General features: G+C 48.8%; 1 protein-coding gene across 1 annotated transcript in view; it reads left to right on the top strand.

The window, feature by feature from the left end:
• The window catches only part of PLB1 (phospholipase B1), a 117,907-nt gene extending 107,039 nt beyond the window's left edge, over positions 1–10,868 (top strand). The window contains exons 56-59 of the mRNA XM_070428921.1: positions 857–961; positions 1,654–1,749; positions 7,859–7,933; positions 9,635–10,868. Coding sequence (XP_070285022.1) covers positions 857–961; positions 1,654–1,749; positions 7,859–7,933; positions 9,635–9,838 — 480 coding nt within the window. The 3' untranslated portion in view covers positions 9,839–10,868. The remainder of the gene's footprint in view (positions 1–856; positions 962–1,653; positions 1,750–7,858; positions 7,934–9,634) is intronic.
• The last annotated feature ends 1,456 nt before the right edge of the window (positions 10,869–12,324 follow it).

Here is a 12,324-nt window from a genome sequence, read left to right on the forward strand (position 1 = left end):
CCTCTAGGCAGGTCACAGCCCCTGAAATATTTATCCAGGTGGATCAAACAGTAAGGCTGGGGGGGCGGGGGTGAGAAATCTCAGAAGGGAAGCTGAGAGAACTCCCACCTCCCAGCCCTGGGTCAGCCCTGAGGGTGGAGCAGCACTGGGCTCCCAGAGTAGATGTCATGTGATGGCAATCTTTACTGAACTCCGTCCCTCAGGAGGAGAGCATTTACTGCCTGTTGGTCTTTCTCCCTTCTTAAGAACAGAAGGCTTAGCCCCACCCAACCTACTGTCCCCTCCATTGACATGGCCACTCTGAGCTTTCCTGCAACTTACCCATCTCATGCACAGGGCATGTCATCTTACCTCTTCTAAGCTGCTTCCCATGAGCAACTTCACCCTCAGATATCTCCCCACATCAACTGCAGCCTGCACTTCACTGACCCTACCTGCTGCTCATGGTTTTTTTACATCTTGTCTCATTTTCCCAGTTGGATTATAAGCTCCTTAAGAATGAGCATATCTAGTCTCTTTTAGAGTCCATAGTTTTTAAATCCCAAAACTATGGACACTCATCCCCTAAGTTCACAAGCATTTGCGGGAGCTGGCATTGGACTGGAGCCCATGTTATGATTCACCTCTTCATGCAGTGTGAACAGGGGAGGCCTTTGGCCCAAGCAGTCTGGCCAGCAGCTCAGACCTAGCTTTGCAGAAACTTCAGGGTAGAATTGGGTGGTACTCCTGCCTGCACCCTAGTGCAGCCCCTCTAAGTCCCCTTTGCCTAAGGTGGGTTGGCCTCCATCATGACCAGCCCAAGGCTAGAACCTGTCTGTCCTGGCCAGGAGGGTTGAGCAGCCTCTCTCGTCCTCAGAGTGGTGTCTCCAGGTTCTCCTACTGGCACCAGTACCTGCAGCGTGAGGACTTCACGGTGGTCGTGCAGCCTTTCTTCCAAAACACCCTTGTGCCCCTGAACGAGGTAAGCTGCAGGCATTTCTAGGAGGCACATGTGTGGGGCCATATCTTAGACCAGCGGTTCTCAACCTGTGGGTTGCGACCCCTTTGGCGGTCGAACGACCCTTTCACAGGAGTCGCCTAAGACCATCCTGCATATCAGATATTTACATTACAATTCATAACAGTAGCAACATTACAGTTATGAAGTAGCAATGAAAATAATGTTATGGTTGGGTCACAACATGAGGAACTGTATTTAAAGGGCCAGAAGGTTGAGAACCACCGTCTTAGACAGTCTATTTTCTTCTCTATGTGGGTTTTTCTGCTTCCCCTTCACCTTTTCTTGAGTCTGATTAGAACCTAGATTCATTTGGAAAGAAAAGGAGAAACTCAACATTGACCAAGCTCCTGAGGCCTGGCCCTGCTATTTGCTGGATTGGGATAGAATGGAAATCTTCCTAAAGATGTTATTCTTTGTCAACCATTAGGCCAGGGATGCTCAAGGAAAAGGATGGACTGTGGGTGGCTATCATGCATGTCTGTTTAAAAAAATAAAAATTCAAAAATTGGGGAATTTCTTCATCAGTATCTGAGCCAGTTATCAGCAGAGATGAAAGAATGAAAGGAGACATGCCCCGGCCGCCTGCGAGGTGGGTGGGGGCGGGTAGCGGTGCCCTTGTCCCAGGAAGATAATGCCCTTGCCTTTGGTCACAGCGAGGAGGAGCTGACCTCACCTTCTTCTCCGAAGACTGTTTCCACTTCTCAGAACGCGGGCATGCCGAGATGGCCATTGCGCTCTGGAACAACATGGTGAGTGCCTGGGCCTAGCGGGCTCCGTCAAAGAGGGCCACCCAGGATGTCGACAACAAACGCCTACTGGCTGCCATAGCACCTTTCTCCCCAGAGCTCGTAGGGTAGCACACGTATTTGTCCTGACAGATCTGATTCTTTCAGCAATGCCCTCGCACTGTGGGGGGATAACTTTGTAATCAGGTAGACTAGATAAAAACAACAGTTTCAACCCCTTACCGTGTGACCTTGGGCAAATGATCTCTCTCTCTGGCCATCTGTATCATCATCTGTAAAAACAATGGAAGTGACACAGATCTCAGAAATTGGAGGTGATGTGAGAACAGCGCTCAGCACGATCATTAACATTCAACCAATGTCAGCCTCATCACTCCAGTCTCAACACATTCACAACCCTTATTTCTTTAAACAGCAAAAAGAACAGAGCCACCCAGTCTGTTTTCCCAGGTTGCCACCTATTCCCATCCTTTCTTAAGGTGGTAAAAGGGACCTTATACAATGAGCATCCAGCCCAGGGGCCACAGGAACCCCTGGCCTTGCCCCTGCCCTGTATGGCTGGCTACTCACTACTGGACAAGCAGCTACATTTGCACAGAGCAATGAAATGCCTTTCCAATCCTCTGGCTTCTTTTGCTCAGTGGGTAACCCAATCTCCACCCCCACGTGCATGTTCCCTCGTTTCTCCCATGGTGACTAAACAGACTGCACTCCTGCTCCTTTTACTGCCGTTTAGGCCCGCTGTGTCTCTGCCAACCACCACTGTGCAAATATTCCCACACCTGTCAACTCACCCAATAGGTCCAGTATCTCACTTGGCTGACTCACAATATTGACTTTTCCCTTAGCTACACCATCTCGTCTCCTCAGAACAGCATGAAAGCCGGTTTTATCCTTGGCCTACTTCATTGCAAACTCAGCCTTCCTCTACTTTTGTTTTCTATCTGTTGACATCATATTCTGCCCACTCCTAAATCTTTCATCATACTCTCAGCCCAGGACTTTGAATTTCAGCCAAAACATCTTTTGGTTCCTTCCCACTCAACCTCCACACAGTAATTGTTTTAATCCAAGTTTGTACAGTCTAAAACAAAAATCTATGAAAGAAATGAATCGAAGTCCAGTTGTCCTTCAGTGGCTGAGTCATGTGACTTCATTCCTTTTAACATCCCTCCGCCCCCAAGAATGGGTTTCTATGCAGGATCCTATTTATCCCCCTGAGATCTCAGGGGATTCCAAGAAGGGCGCAGAATGCTAAGCCCTTAGCCTTTCCTTCCCAGCATTTCCTGGTGGCATTCTGAGCCTGCCTAATGCCAGGAGTCTCCTGGGGCTTGATGACTCAAGAATGACAGGGCCCATTGGTCTCTCTGCATAAATTAAGGGTGTAGTTCTGGCCTCTTCCAAAGCAGTTCTCCCCATTCACCCAGGTGAGAGGTTTTTATACATAAAGGCAACTGGGAGGGGTTTAGATCTGAAAACAAAAGGTACGCACTGCCGTGGAGCCACATAGATAACGATACAAGACTGCCCTTGGCTCCCCTCCCATCATTGTCCCAGCCATACTTTGAATTTAAAAAACAACAAAGTAAAGCTGGACTAAAATCATCTAAGATATCTTATCCTTTGCTATATAATTTTGGGAAATAATTATATAGTCCAGTGTTTTCATCCAAAGCCATCTCATATATAAAGCTATTGCATCACACCAACTTTTCAGAGTATTTTCTTACTGGAATTTCACCCCTAGAGTGACATAAAATAAATAACAGGCTCGTAGAGGTCATCTGGCCAGAATGCTCTATAATTAAAACACAGAGACATGAAGCAATTTGCCCAGGATCACACAGCCAGTTAGTGGCAGAGCAGAGGTTGAAACCCAGGTCTAGTTGCCTAGTGTTCTGGACACAGCACCACTTGGCCTTCCCACTCCCAGCCAGATAAGCTCATATGTACCCGGTGAATTCATGTCTCATAATTAGAGTCCTATGACATAGTGTCTGCAGGCTTTGGCCGGTGATTCCAGGGTACCCTACTGTGCAGCAAACACACTTTAGACTCTTCATCTCCTGCCCCTCCTCTCTTAACAGGCTGCTTCCAGAGACGTTTGCAAAGCCAGAAATATTAGCAATAGCAGGAAGTGTTTTTCTCCTCCTTTTTATTCTTTTGTCTTCTTATAAAGTTTCTCCTTATTAAAATATACTGAACCCAGCAGTGTTGAAAGCCCTACCTCCCCCTCCGACCACCCCCTATCCCACCCCCACCCCCATCAGCTACTATGTGCATCTCCCCAGGCGCTGGGGGACAGCCTAGCCTCATGATGGCATCCCTGTCTCCAGGCTTACAGCCCTTAAAACGGCAATTCTCAGCTCTGGCTGCAGAGTAGAATCATCTGGAGACTTTAAACACAATGTTTGCCTGCAACCACTTTGCACATATGGATTCCCTGTGACCCAACAGTTCCACCCCTGGGTATATGTCCATCAGGAAGGAACACATGGGTCCACCGCAGATGCACGCAGACTTTTCCCAGCAGCGCTAGTCAAACTTCAACAAGCAAATCAATATATGGTCTTATTGGGGGTGAATTATACCGGCAGAGGGGCCCACGGTTCTGGTGATAATTCTGTTCCTTAAGCTGGATGCTGTTTACGTGGGTATGTTCACTTCATCACAATTTATCAGCTGCTCGCTTATGATTTGTACTTGTTTCTATATGTGTGTTAGCCTCATTGAAAAATTTGCTTTAAAATAAAACAAAAAATTTCTGGGCCTCATCCCCAGAAATTTTGACTTAGTCTTAGATAGCACCTGGGTTCAGTATATTTTAAAAGCTCCCCAGGTGGCATTATTATACAGGGTTTGCAAACCACTGCCTGAGATGTATTCACCACAGTAGTCTGCAGAAATGAAAATCTGACCAAGCCACACACCCTGCTTTCAAATTCCCAAGGCCCACCCTCCCCAAAGAAGAGGCCAGGCCCCTTAGCACCAGACACCAGGCCTTCTGGGACCTGACCCCAGTCAACCTATCTGGCAGCTGCTCCACCCTCAGATTTGCACTTGGCAATCTAATAAGGAGTGAAGTTTCCTGCGCCGCCCATGCTGTCTCAGCCTCTGAGTGTCTGCTGTCACTCACCCCTTACCCGGACTGCCCTTCCAACCTGCTTCTTACCCACCTCACCAATCAACTCCGGTGCCAGCTCCCACAGGAAGCCTTCTCTGAATCCCCAGAGCAGTCTAGAGGCCCCCCAACCCCACTGTACCCTGGCCCCGACCTGTCATTTGGCTCTTCATCGGTGCAAATGACTTCAGAAAGATGGGTTCTAGGGAAAACAGCCCCGTTTGTGTGGCCAGCCCCAGGCCTCCTGCCCCTGCACTTCTCCACTCCAATCTCTGCTCCACCCACCCACTTGCTCAACCACCAGTTATTGGGCACCATATGTGGTGGGCACTGCTCCACGCGCTGGGGACGCAGCAATCAAAAAGAAAGAATGGCCCTATGCTCATGGAGCCTACAGCCTAGTTGGGAACAGACAAATAACAAACAAACGAACAAGGTAATTTCTGACCACATTCAGGGCTTAAAAAAAATAAAGCAGGGAACTATGAGAGAGAGTAATGGTGGATGAGAAGCAGGCCTCACTGAAGAAGTGGCCTGTGAACTGAGAGAGGCTGCCAGGCATGCAGAGGGCTGGGCCAAACTGCTCCAGGCAGAGGAGGTAGGACCTGTGCGGGCCTGGAGTCAGGGATGAGCTTGAAGCTTCTGAGAACATAAAGGCCAGTGTAACTGGAGGGAGGGAGCAGGGTCAGAGAGGTGAGCAGGGCCTGGTCCTTGGATGGCTCTCCAGCTGTATGAACCCGTTTACCCTCTGGCTGTTGAGTAGTGATGGACTAGCAGGAAGCAAGCATGGAATTGGAAAGACCATTAAGGGGCTGCTGGAGTCCAGGTGGGAGATGAAGCTGGTTGGAATCAGGGTGGTAGCATGGAGGAGGAGAGAGTATTTTAGACTGACTGATGGATGAGGAAAAAGAGGAATAAAGGATGACTCCTTAGTTTGAGGTTAAGGAGATTGAGTGGATGGTTGAGGTGGTAGAAGGAAGAAGGATTGGGGGGAGGGAGGGGACTCCAAGTTCTTTGTTGGACATGGTAAGTTAGAGATGCCTTCCAGATACTCACCTGGTGTTATCAGGTAAGCTGTTAAATATCTGAGTCTGGAGCTCAGAGAGTTGGTCAAGGATGGAGATTTGCGGGGGGGAATGTGGGTGTCATTAGCATAGAGGTGGTATTCAAAACCACAGGTTTAACTGAGAGCCCTAGAGAAAGAATAGGTGGGAAAGAATATAGGACCAACTGTTAAGCCCTAGGACATTCATTCCAACCTTTGATACCAGCAATAGAGGAAGATGAGGAGGGGGAGGGGGAAGGAAACAAGTAGAGCATGATCTCCAGGGAGCCAGAGAAGTGAGTGGCCTGAAAGGGAGGTATCAACTTTGACAAATGCTGCTGAAAAGTCAAACAAGACAAAGACACACACAGAAAGGTGACCATTGGACCTGGCAATGCAGAGGCCATTGGTGACTCTGAGAGAGCTTCAGCCAATGAGGAGACTGGAGACCCATTGGAATGGGTGTCAGAGAAAAGGGGAGACCAGGAAGTATAGTCAGGGATTACAAACAACTCTCCCTAGAGTTATGAGAAGTAATGGCAAAGGTCGCTGGAGGGGATGTGGGATCGAGGGGAGGGCAGTTAAATGATGGGAGATAGAATAGTTTGTGCTCTGATAGCAGGGAACCAGTAAAAAGGGAGAAACTCAATCACCAAACCCAAATGATCACTACCTTCCTCTGCACCACTTAGTTCCTGGGTCCCTGGGACATTATTGGGAATCATCCAACCTAGCCTTCAGCATTCGTCTCTCTCCAGGTGGTTCCGTTACAATAGCGCTAAGTAGAAATAATACTCTCTTATGTATGTAAGTTGCCTCCTGTTCACATGGGCTTTCATTTCATCTTCTCGTTTGATGCTCACAACAACCCAATGTGGAGTTGTCAGGACAGGGTTTAATGCCCTGCCTCTAACCTTGGGACAGTTCAGAAGCCAGCCTAGCCTCCTACAGGCCGTTATCAGCAGAGCCAGGACCCCAGCGGATGACCCTGCTGTGCTCTGTCCAGTCGCCATGCGGGCGCCAGGGCAGCCCTTCCTCCTCGAACTGTGTTGCTAAGGAACAGGTATAAAGGCTTTAAGTCAACAAAAAAAATAAGACCATGAGCCAGGTGTGGTCATTAGCTGGCACAGAGTACTTCCACTTACCTCATAGGCAATACCTAGAGTCAGGAGCTGCTGAGGTCAGGAACGGGCAGGGACAGATGATCAGATGGTGGAGGCCAGAAGTTCAGGACAGTTTGAATCGGTGTTCATTCTTCTTGGGACTGGCTACATGTCAGGGGGCAGGCCACTGGCTGAAGGTGCTGGAAGGAAGAGGTCCAGCAGCTTGCAAGCTCATCCTCAGAGGGTCCCAGGGTCAAAAGTATCCAGGAGAACCTTTCTGAACCACAGCTGCTCCCAGAAATGTTGTGAGTAAACCTTTTTATCCATGAAGAACACATACAAAGATGCTCAAGTGAGAAAACCCAATTTCTTAAGGTTGACAAGCCGAGTATAGTAATGGTGTCATGGTAACCAATGTGTTTTCCAAGTTTTCCTGAAGTTGACTAGCCCCACACACTTAAAGAAGTTGGTAAATACGATGATCACCATTTTATAAATTGAAAATGCAGAATGTCCGCGATCACAGCCACCCACAAGGGAAGCAGGAAATGGAGGTGCTAGGCCCTGACTTCCACTCAATGTGGCCTCTGGACCGGTCAGTCTCTCTTGGGCCTCAGTAAATCCAGGACACAGACTCGGGGGCCCACCCTGCTCTGGTGGGCCTGTCACTCTGTGAGGGAGAGTCAGGTCCAGCTCTGGCCCCGGGGCTGCTGGTATCTGCTGTGGGTCTTGCTTCTTAGCTGGTTTCAGTTTTGCAAAGAGAAGGAGTCTGGTGTGAGAGACCCCTCCCCACAGAGTGGTCTCCCAGCTTCGGAGGAATCAGGATTTCCTTTCTCTCATCAGCTGGAACCAGTGGGCCGTAAGACGACCTCCAACAACTTCACCTACAGCCGAACCAAACTCAAGTGTCCCTCTCCTGTGAGTAAAGGTCCCACCTGCCCAGCGTGGGACAGGTGTCTGGGGTGGGGGTGGGGGCGATATAGCCACCGGGAGACACACAAATCCCCTGGGAGGCTTTGGCATCGTGCACTTCATTCACTGCCACCATTCTCACATCTCGCCTCTCCGCATTGCCCCAGACACCTTGCAGCTCCTCAGTGTGCGGGCAGCCATGGGTGAGGGGCGGGAGAAAGCAAGAGGTCCCGACTAAAGTGGGAAGAGGCGCTCAGGGGAGGCAGGCAGGACTGGCAGAAGCTTGAGTCACCCTCTACCCTGAGGGGTCTGAGTCATGCTCTGTCTTAAACCAGGTGGAGGAGCTCTCCCAAGCCAGGCAAGCCAGGGCTGGGGGGTTGGGAGGCAAAGAGGAATAAGACACCGAGTCTGTTCTGGGAGCCTGCAATCCACCTCCTCCCTTTCCACCACGGCCTTTTCCAGGCCCTTACTGCCTTTACCTGGACCACTGGCAAAGTCCCGAACTTGCTCCCCAGCTCTCCTCTCTCCCCTCTCCATCCATCCCATAGTCACTGCCAGACACCAGCCTGCCAGTATTGTCAAGACTGCTTGAAACCTTTCCCTCCATGAAACTGTCCATGAAAGAAAGGCACCTTACACATTGTCAGTTCAGTCTCCTTAGACCAGCAGTTCTCAACCTGTGGGTCGTGACCCCTTTGGGGGTCGAACGACCCTTTCACAGGGGTCGCCTAAGACCATCGGAAAACACATATATAATTACATATTGTTTTTGTGATTAATCACTATGCTTTAATTATGTTCAATTTGTAACAATGAAATTGGGGGTCACCACAACATGAGGAACTATATTAAAGGGTGCTGGCATTAGGAAGGTTGAGAACCACTGCCTTAGACACTCTCTGCTCCTGAAAGTGGAGCAGTTCCCAGACGAGCCCCACGATTGCCCTGTCTGTGCTTTCACTCCTGCCACCTGCTCCTCTGGAGGCGCATCCGCCATCTCAGCCTATGGAAAATCTCCACATCCTTCAGGCCCTGTCTGGGCTACTGTCCCTGCACCTGCCTTGGCCTCTCTTCTGTTTACACTGCTCCTAAGACACTGAAAGGCTCCTTCATGATGTGATCGCTTCTCAACATGTCTTGTCTCCTACCTGGGCAATGAGAGAAGTCACATCTTAGCCCTCGGGCACTCTCACAGCTTCCCCAGCACATGGCTCCCGCAACAGGCACTCAGTTCGTGTTCACTGAGAGGGAGGAAGGGACCCAAGCGCCTCCTCTCCCATCCCCTCTCATTCTGGTTCTCCAATCGACTGCAGAACCAGCTGTCCTTCCACACTGACCTTCTCTGCTCCCCCAGCACCCCTGGAGGGGAGGATGGGAATAGTTGTCCAGTAGTGGCTTAAAAGAAAGAGTTGGGGTCTCCCCCAAGACTTTCATTGGTCACCTGTCGGTTCCCAATCTTTCACAATCGGGTGGACAGGAAAGGAGATGCTGGTGAGTCACACAGGAGGTTGTAGCTGGGTGTTGCCCACTTTGGACACCCTCCTCCAGGAGACCTGGGCACAGTGAGATGGAGGAGCTTTGCAGACCATGAGCTGGGGACATGTGCAAGGCTGTGGTAGCCTCTCCGGCACAGGACCCAGAGAGCCCAAGGTGGGCAGCTGGATGGTTTTCAGAGGGCCCAACCCCTGACCCTCTACTCCTCCGCAGGAGAGCCCTTACCTCCACACCCTGAGGAATAGTCAGCTACTCAAAAACCAGGCTGAAGAAGGCCCCAACGTGCTCCCCTGGGCCGTGCCAGTGGCGGCAGGAGGTGGCCTTGCAGTTGGCGTCGGCGTGGTGATGGCATGGAGAGCCATGAGAAGTCGCCAGGAGGAAAATCCTCCAATAAGCCTGGACACTGTGAGATTGTAGGCCCACCGGCCGCGTGGATGCTCATTCTAGAAGCCCCAGCCACACACTCCTCCCCAGCCCTCTACCTCAGCCGCCACAGAGCGCACTTGCTTCCACACCTGGTGACGTAAGAAGCCAAAAGGACCTTCCTGACTTACTGAGCCCTAGGGCCTATGCTCCTGGAATGGGCAAATTTAAATGAAGGCCAAAGCCATTCTGTTCTTGGGTTAACCTGCCTGAAGCTCTTGCCTTCCATCTGTCGTGTGATGCAGGTGTGGGAGCTAGAGCCTTTCCTGTCATCTCAGCCAGAGCTGCCCAAGTGATGGCCAACCCCAACCAGACCAACCCCTATCGGGCTCCAGCCAGCACTGGGGGAGCAGCTCCTCAGTCCCCAAACCCACTACTTAGAATGTGAGGAGGACGTTGGTCACTGGGTGCTGGCTAGAATTCGGGAGCTGCCTGGCCGCCATCCATTACAGTCCAACACATACCTGCCGCGCACCTGTTTTGTACCCAGGACAACATAGAGCCCTGTGGTACCTCCAAGGCTGTGAGGTTCCTGGCCAAGGAGACAAACTCCTTCAAGAGACAAGGAGCTCTGAGACAGTGCAATTCAGCACTGCAACGTTGACGGGTAAACGCATCCGATTGCTCTCAAGACTAGGAGAGTTCCTTGGGAAAAGTTTCCTGAAAAAGGGCAATTTTGAAATGCCATTTAAAAAAATTAAAGGATTGGGACATGAATACCTTACATATCCTCAACCTGGTTTTCTCAAGGGACTAAATTTCGGAATGATGTCCTCTTTCTACATTACCAGGTTGCTGAGAGAGAGCTGGAGAGTCTGACAACACAGGCCCCTACCAGGGCAAGTCCTGAGCTGGAGGTCTTTCCCAGATTATTCCTTTGATTTTGCACAAAAACCCAGGGAGGGGATGATGAAAAGTTTTGAAACTAGGAGTGGTGGTCGCGCAGCATGATGAATGCACTAAATGCTATGACTTATTCCCTTTAAAATGGTTAATTGTAAGTCCTGTGAATTTCACCTCAATAAAAAGCAAACAAAATGAATCCGTTATCATCTGCATTCTAAGTATATCTCCATATATCTCCGATCACATAGCATGGGATGACAGAGAATGTGAGTTAGAACCCCACTTATACCATTTGAATGTGTGGCCTATAGAGCACACCCCATCAGCAGCCTGAGCCCCAGTCTCTCAGATTCGCCTATAAAAGTGGACTCAGAGAACCCATTTTGCCTGCCTCACAGCACTGCTGGGAAACAAGAAACGCATGTAAAAATGCTCTAAAATACTGCACACCTGGAAATGAGTTCTTTTCTCCTCTGTGGGGAGTTGAATAGTGTTCAGACTGCAGGGGAAGTGGAGAGGTCCGGAGACAGGTGTGGGAACGGAGCAATAATGGATGGATGAAGAACGCCTGCCTTCCTCTCGTGAAGGGTCATCATCTTATCACTTTTGCAAAACAGGTACAAAGAAAAATAATACCAATAAGAGTTGACAGAGGGCTAACACTATGATAGGCCCCATGGTGCACAATAATTAAAATTTCTACATCCCTATTGTCATCTCCTTTTTACAGAGAAGAAAACCAAAACTCAGAGGAGAGGTAACTGGCCCCAAGTTATACTTTCATTACATAATGGGACATTCATCGAAATGAAAACTAGTGTCCAGGGAAGGGGAAAATCCCAAAGCATAAAACAGATGATTCCAGCAGTGAATTGGGACAAATTGCAGATAAACATGGTACAAAATAAAAGTCTAAAAAAAAGAGGACATTGTCTTCACAAGGCTAGGATGGCACCATGAGTTCCTCTGTTTCGATTGGTCTAAAGAACTCAGTCATCTCTAGTTAAAAGCTATTATTTTAAAAATTAATGGAAGGAACTACCATTTATTTTACTAGAATATATGTGGAGTTTCAACAGCAGGTAAATCTTTTAATCAGAAAAAAAATGAAGATACAACCCCAGTGAGAATCAGTAGACAAAACAAATGGCAAGATTAGACCCACATGTTACGTAACAGTCTTATAACAGGATTGAAGACAAACTATACATTTGCTTAGAAAGATTAAAGACGAGGAATTTAAAACATGAGACAAGAATAAGGCATTATTTTTCCCCCAAAAAAAGGGGCAGATTTATGAAAGAACTAAGAATCAAATAGAACTTCTAAAAATCAAATACATTGGTATTAAAGAAAATTAAACTTTGGGAGATATAACAAAGTAAGTATTTAGTGAAGCAGTATTTCCTGTGGATTTACTGTACACCAGGCATTGTTTTTAGCGGTAAATCTGTATTACTCATCGATTCCCACAAAGCCCAGGGAGGTACACCCTACTATTAGCTCAATCTTACAGACAGGGAAACTAAAGCAGATTCTGTGTCTTTTCAGTCTTTTTGTAAGAACTGAGATAAAAACAACAGTTTAAAGGATGGGTATTCAGTACTTAACTTCCTTCCCACATCAGTGGTTAT

Source organism: Myotis yumanensis, unplaced genomic scaffold (genome assembly GCF_028538775.1).
Source record: "Myotis yumanensis isolate MYYU_CA2020_CCGP unplaced genomic scaffold, mMyoYum1.0.hap1 SCAF_11, whole genome shotgun sequence".
NCBI classification, from domain to species: domain Eukaryota; kingdom Metazoa; phylum Chordata; class Mammalia; order Chiroptera; family Vespertilionidae; genus Myotis; species Myotis yumanensis.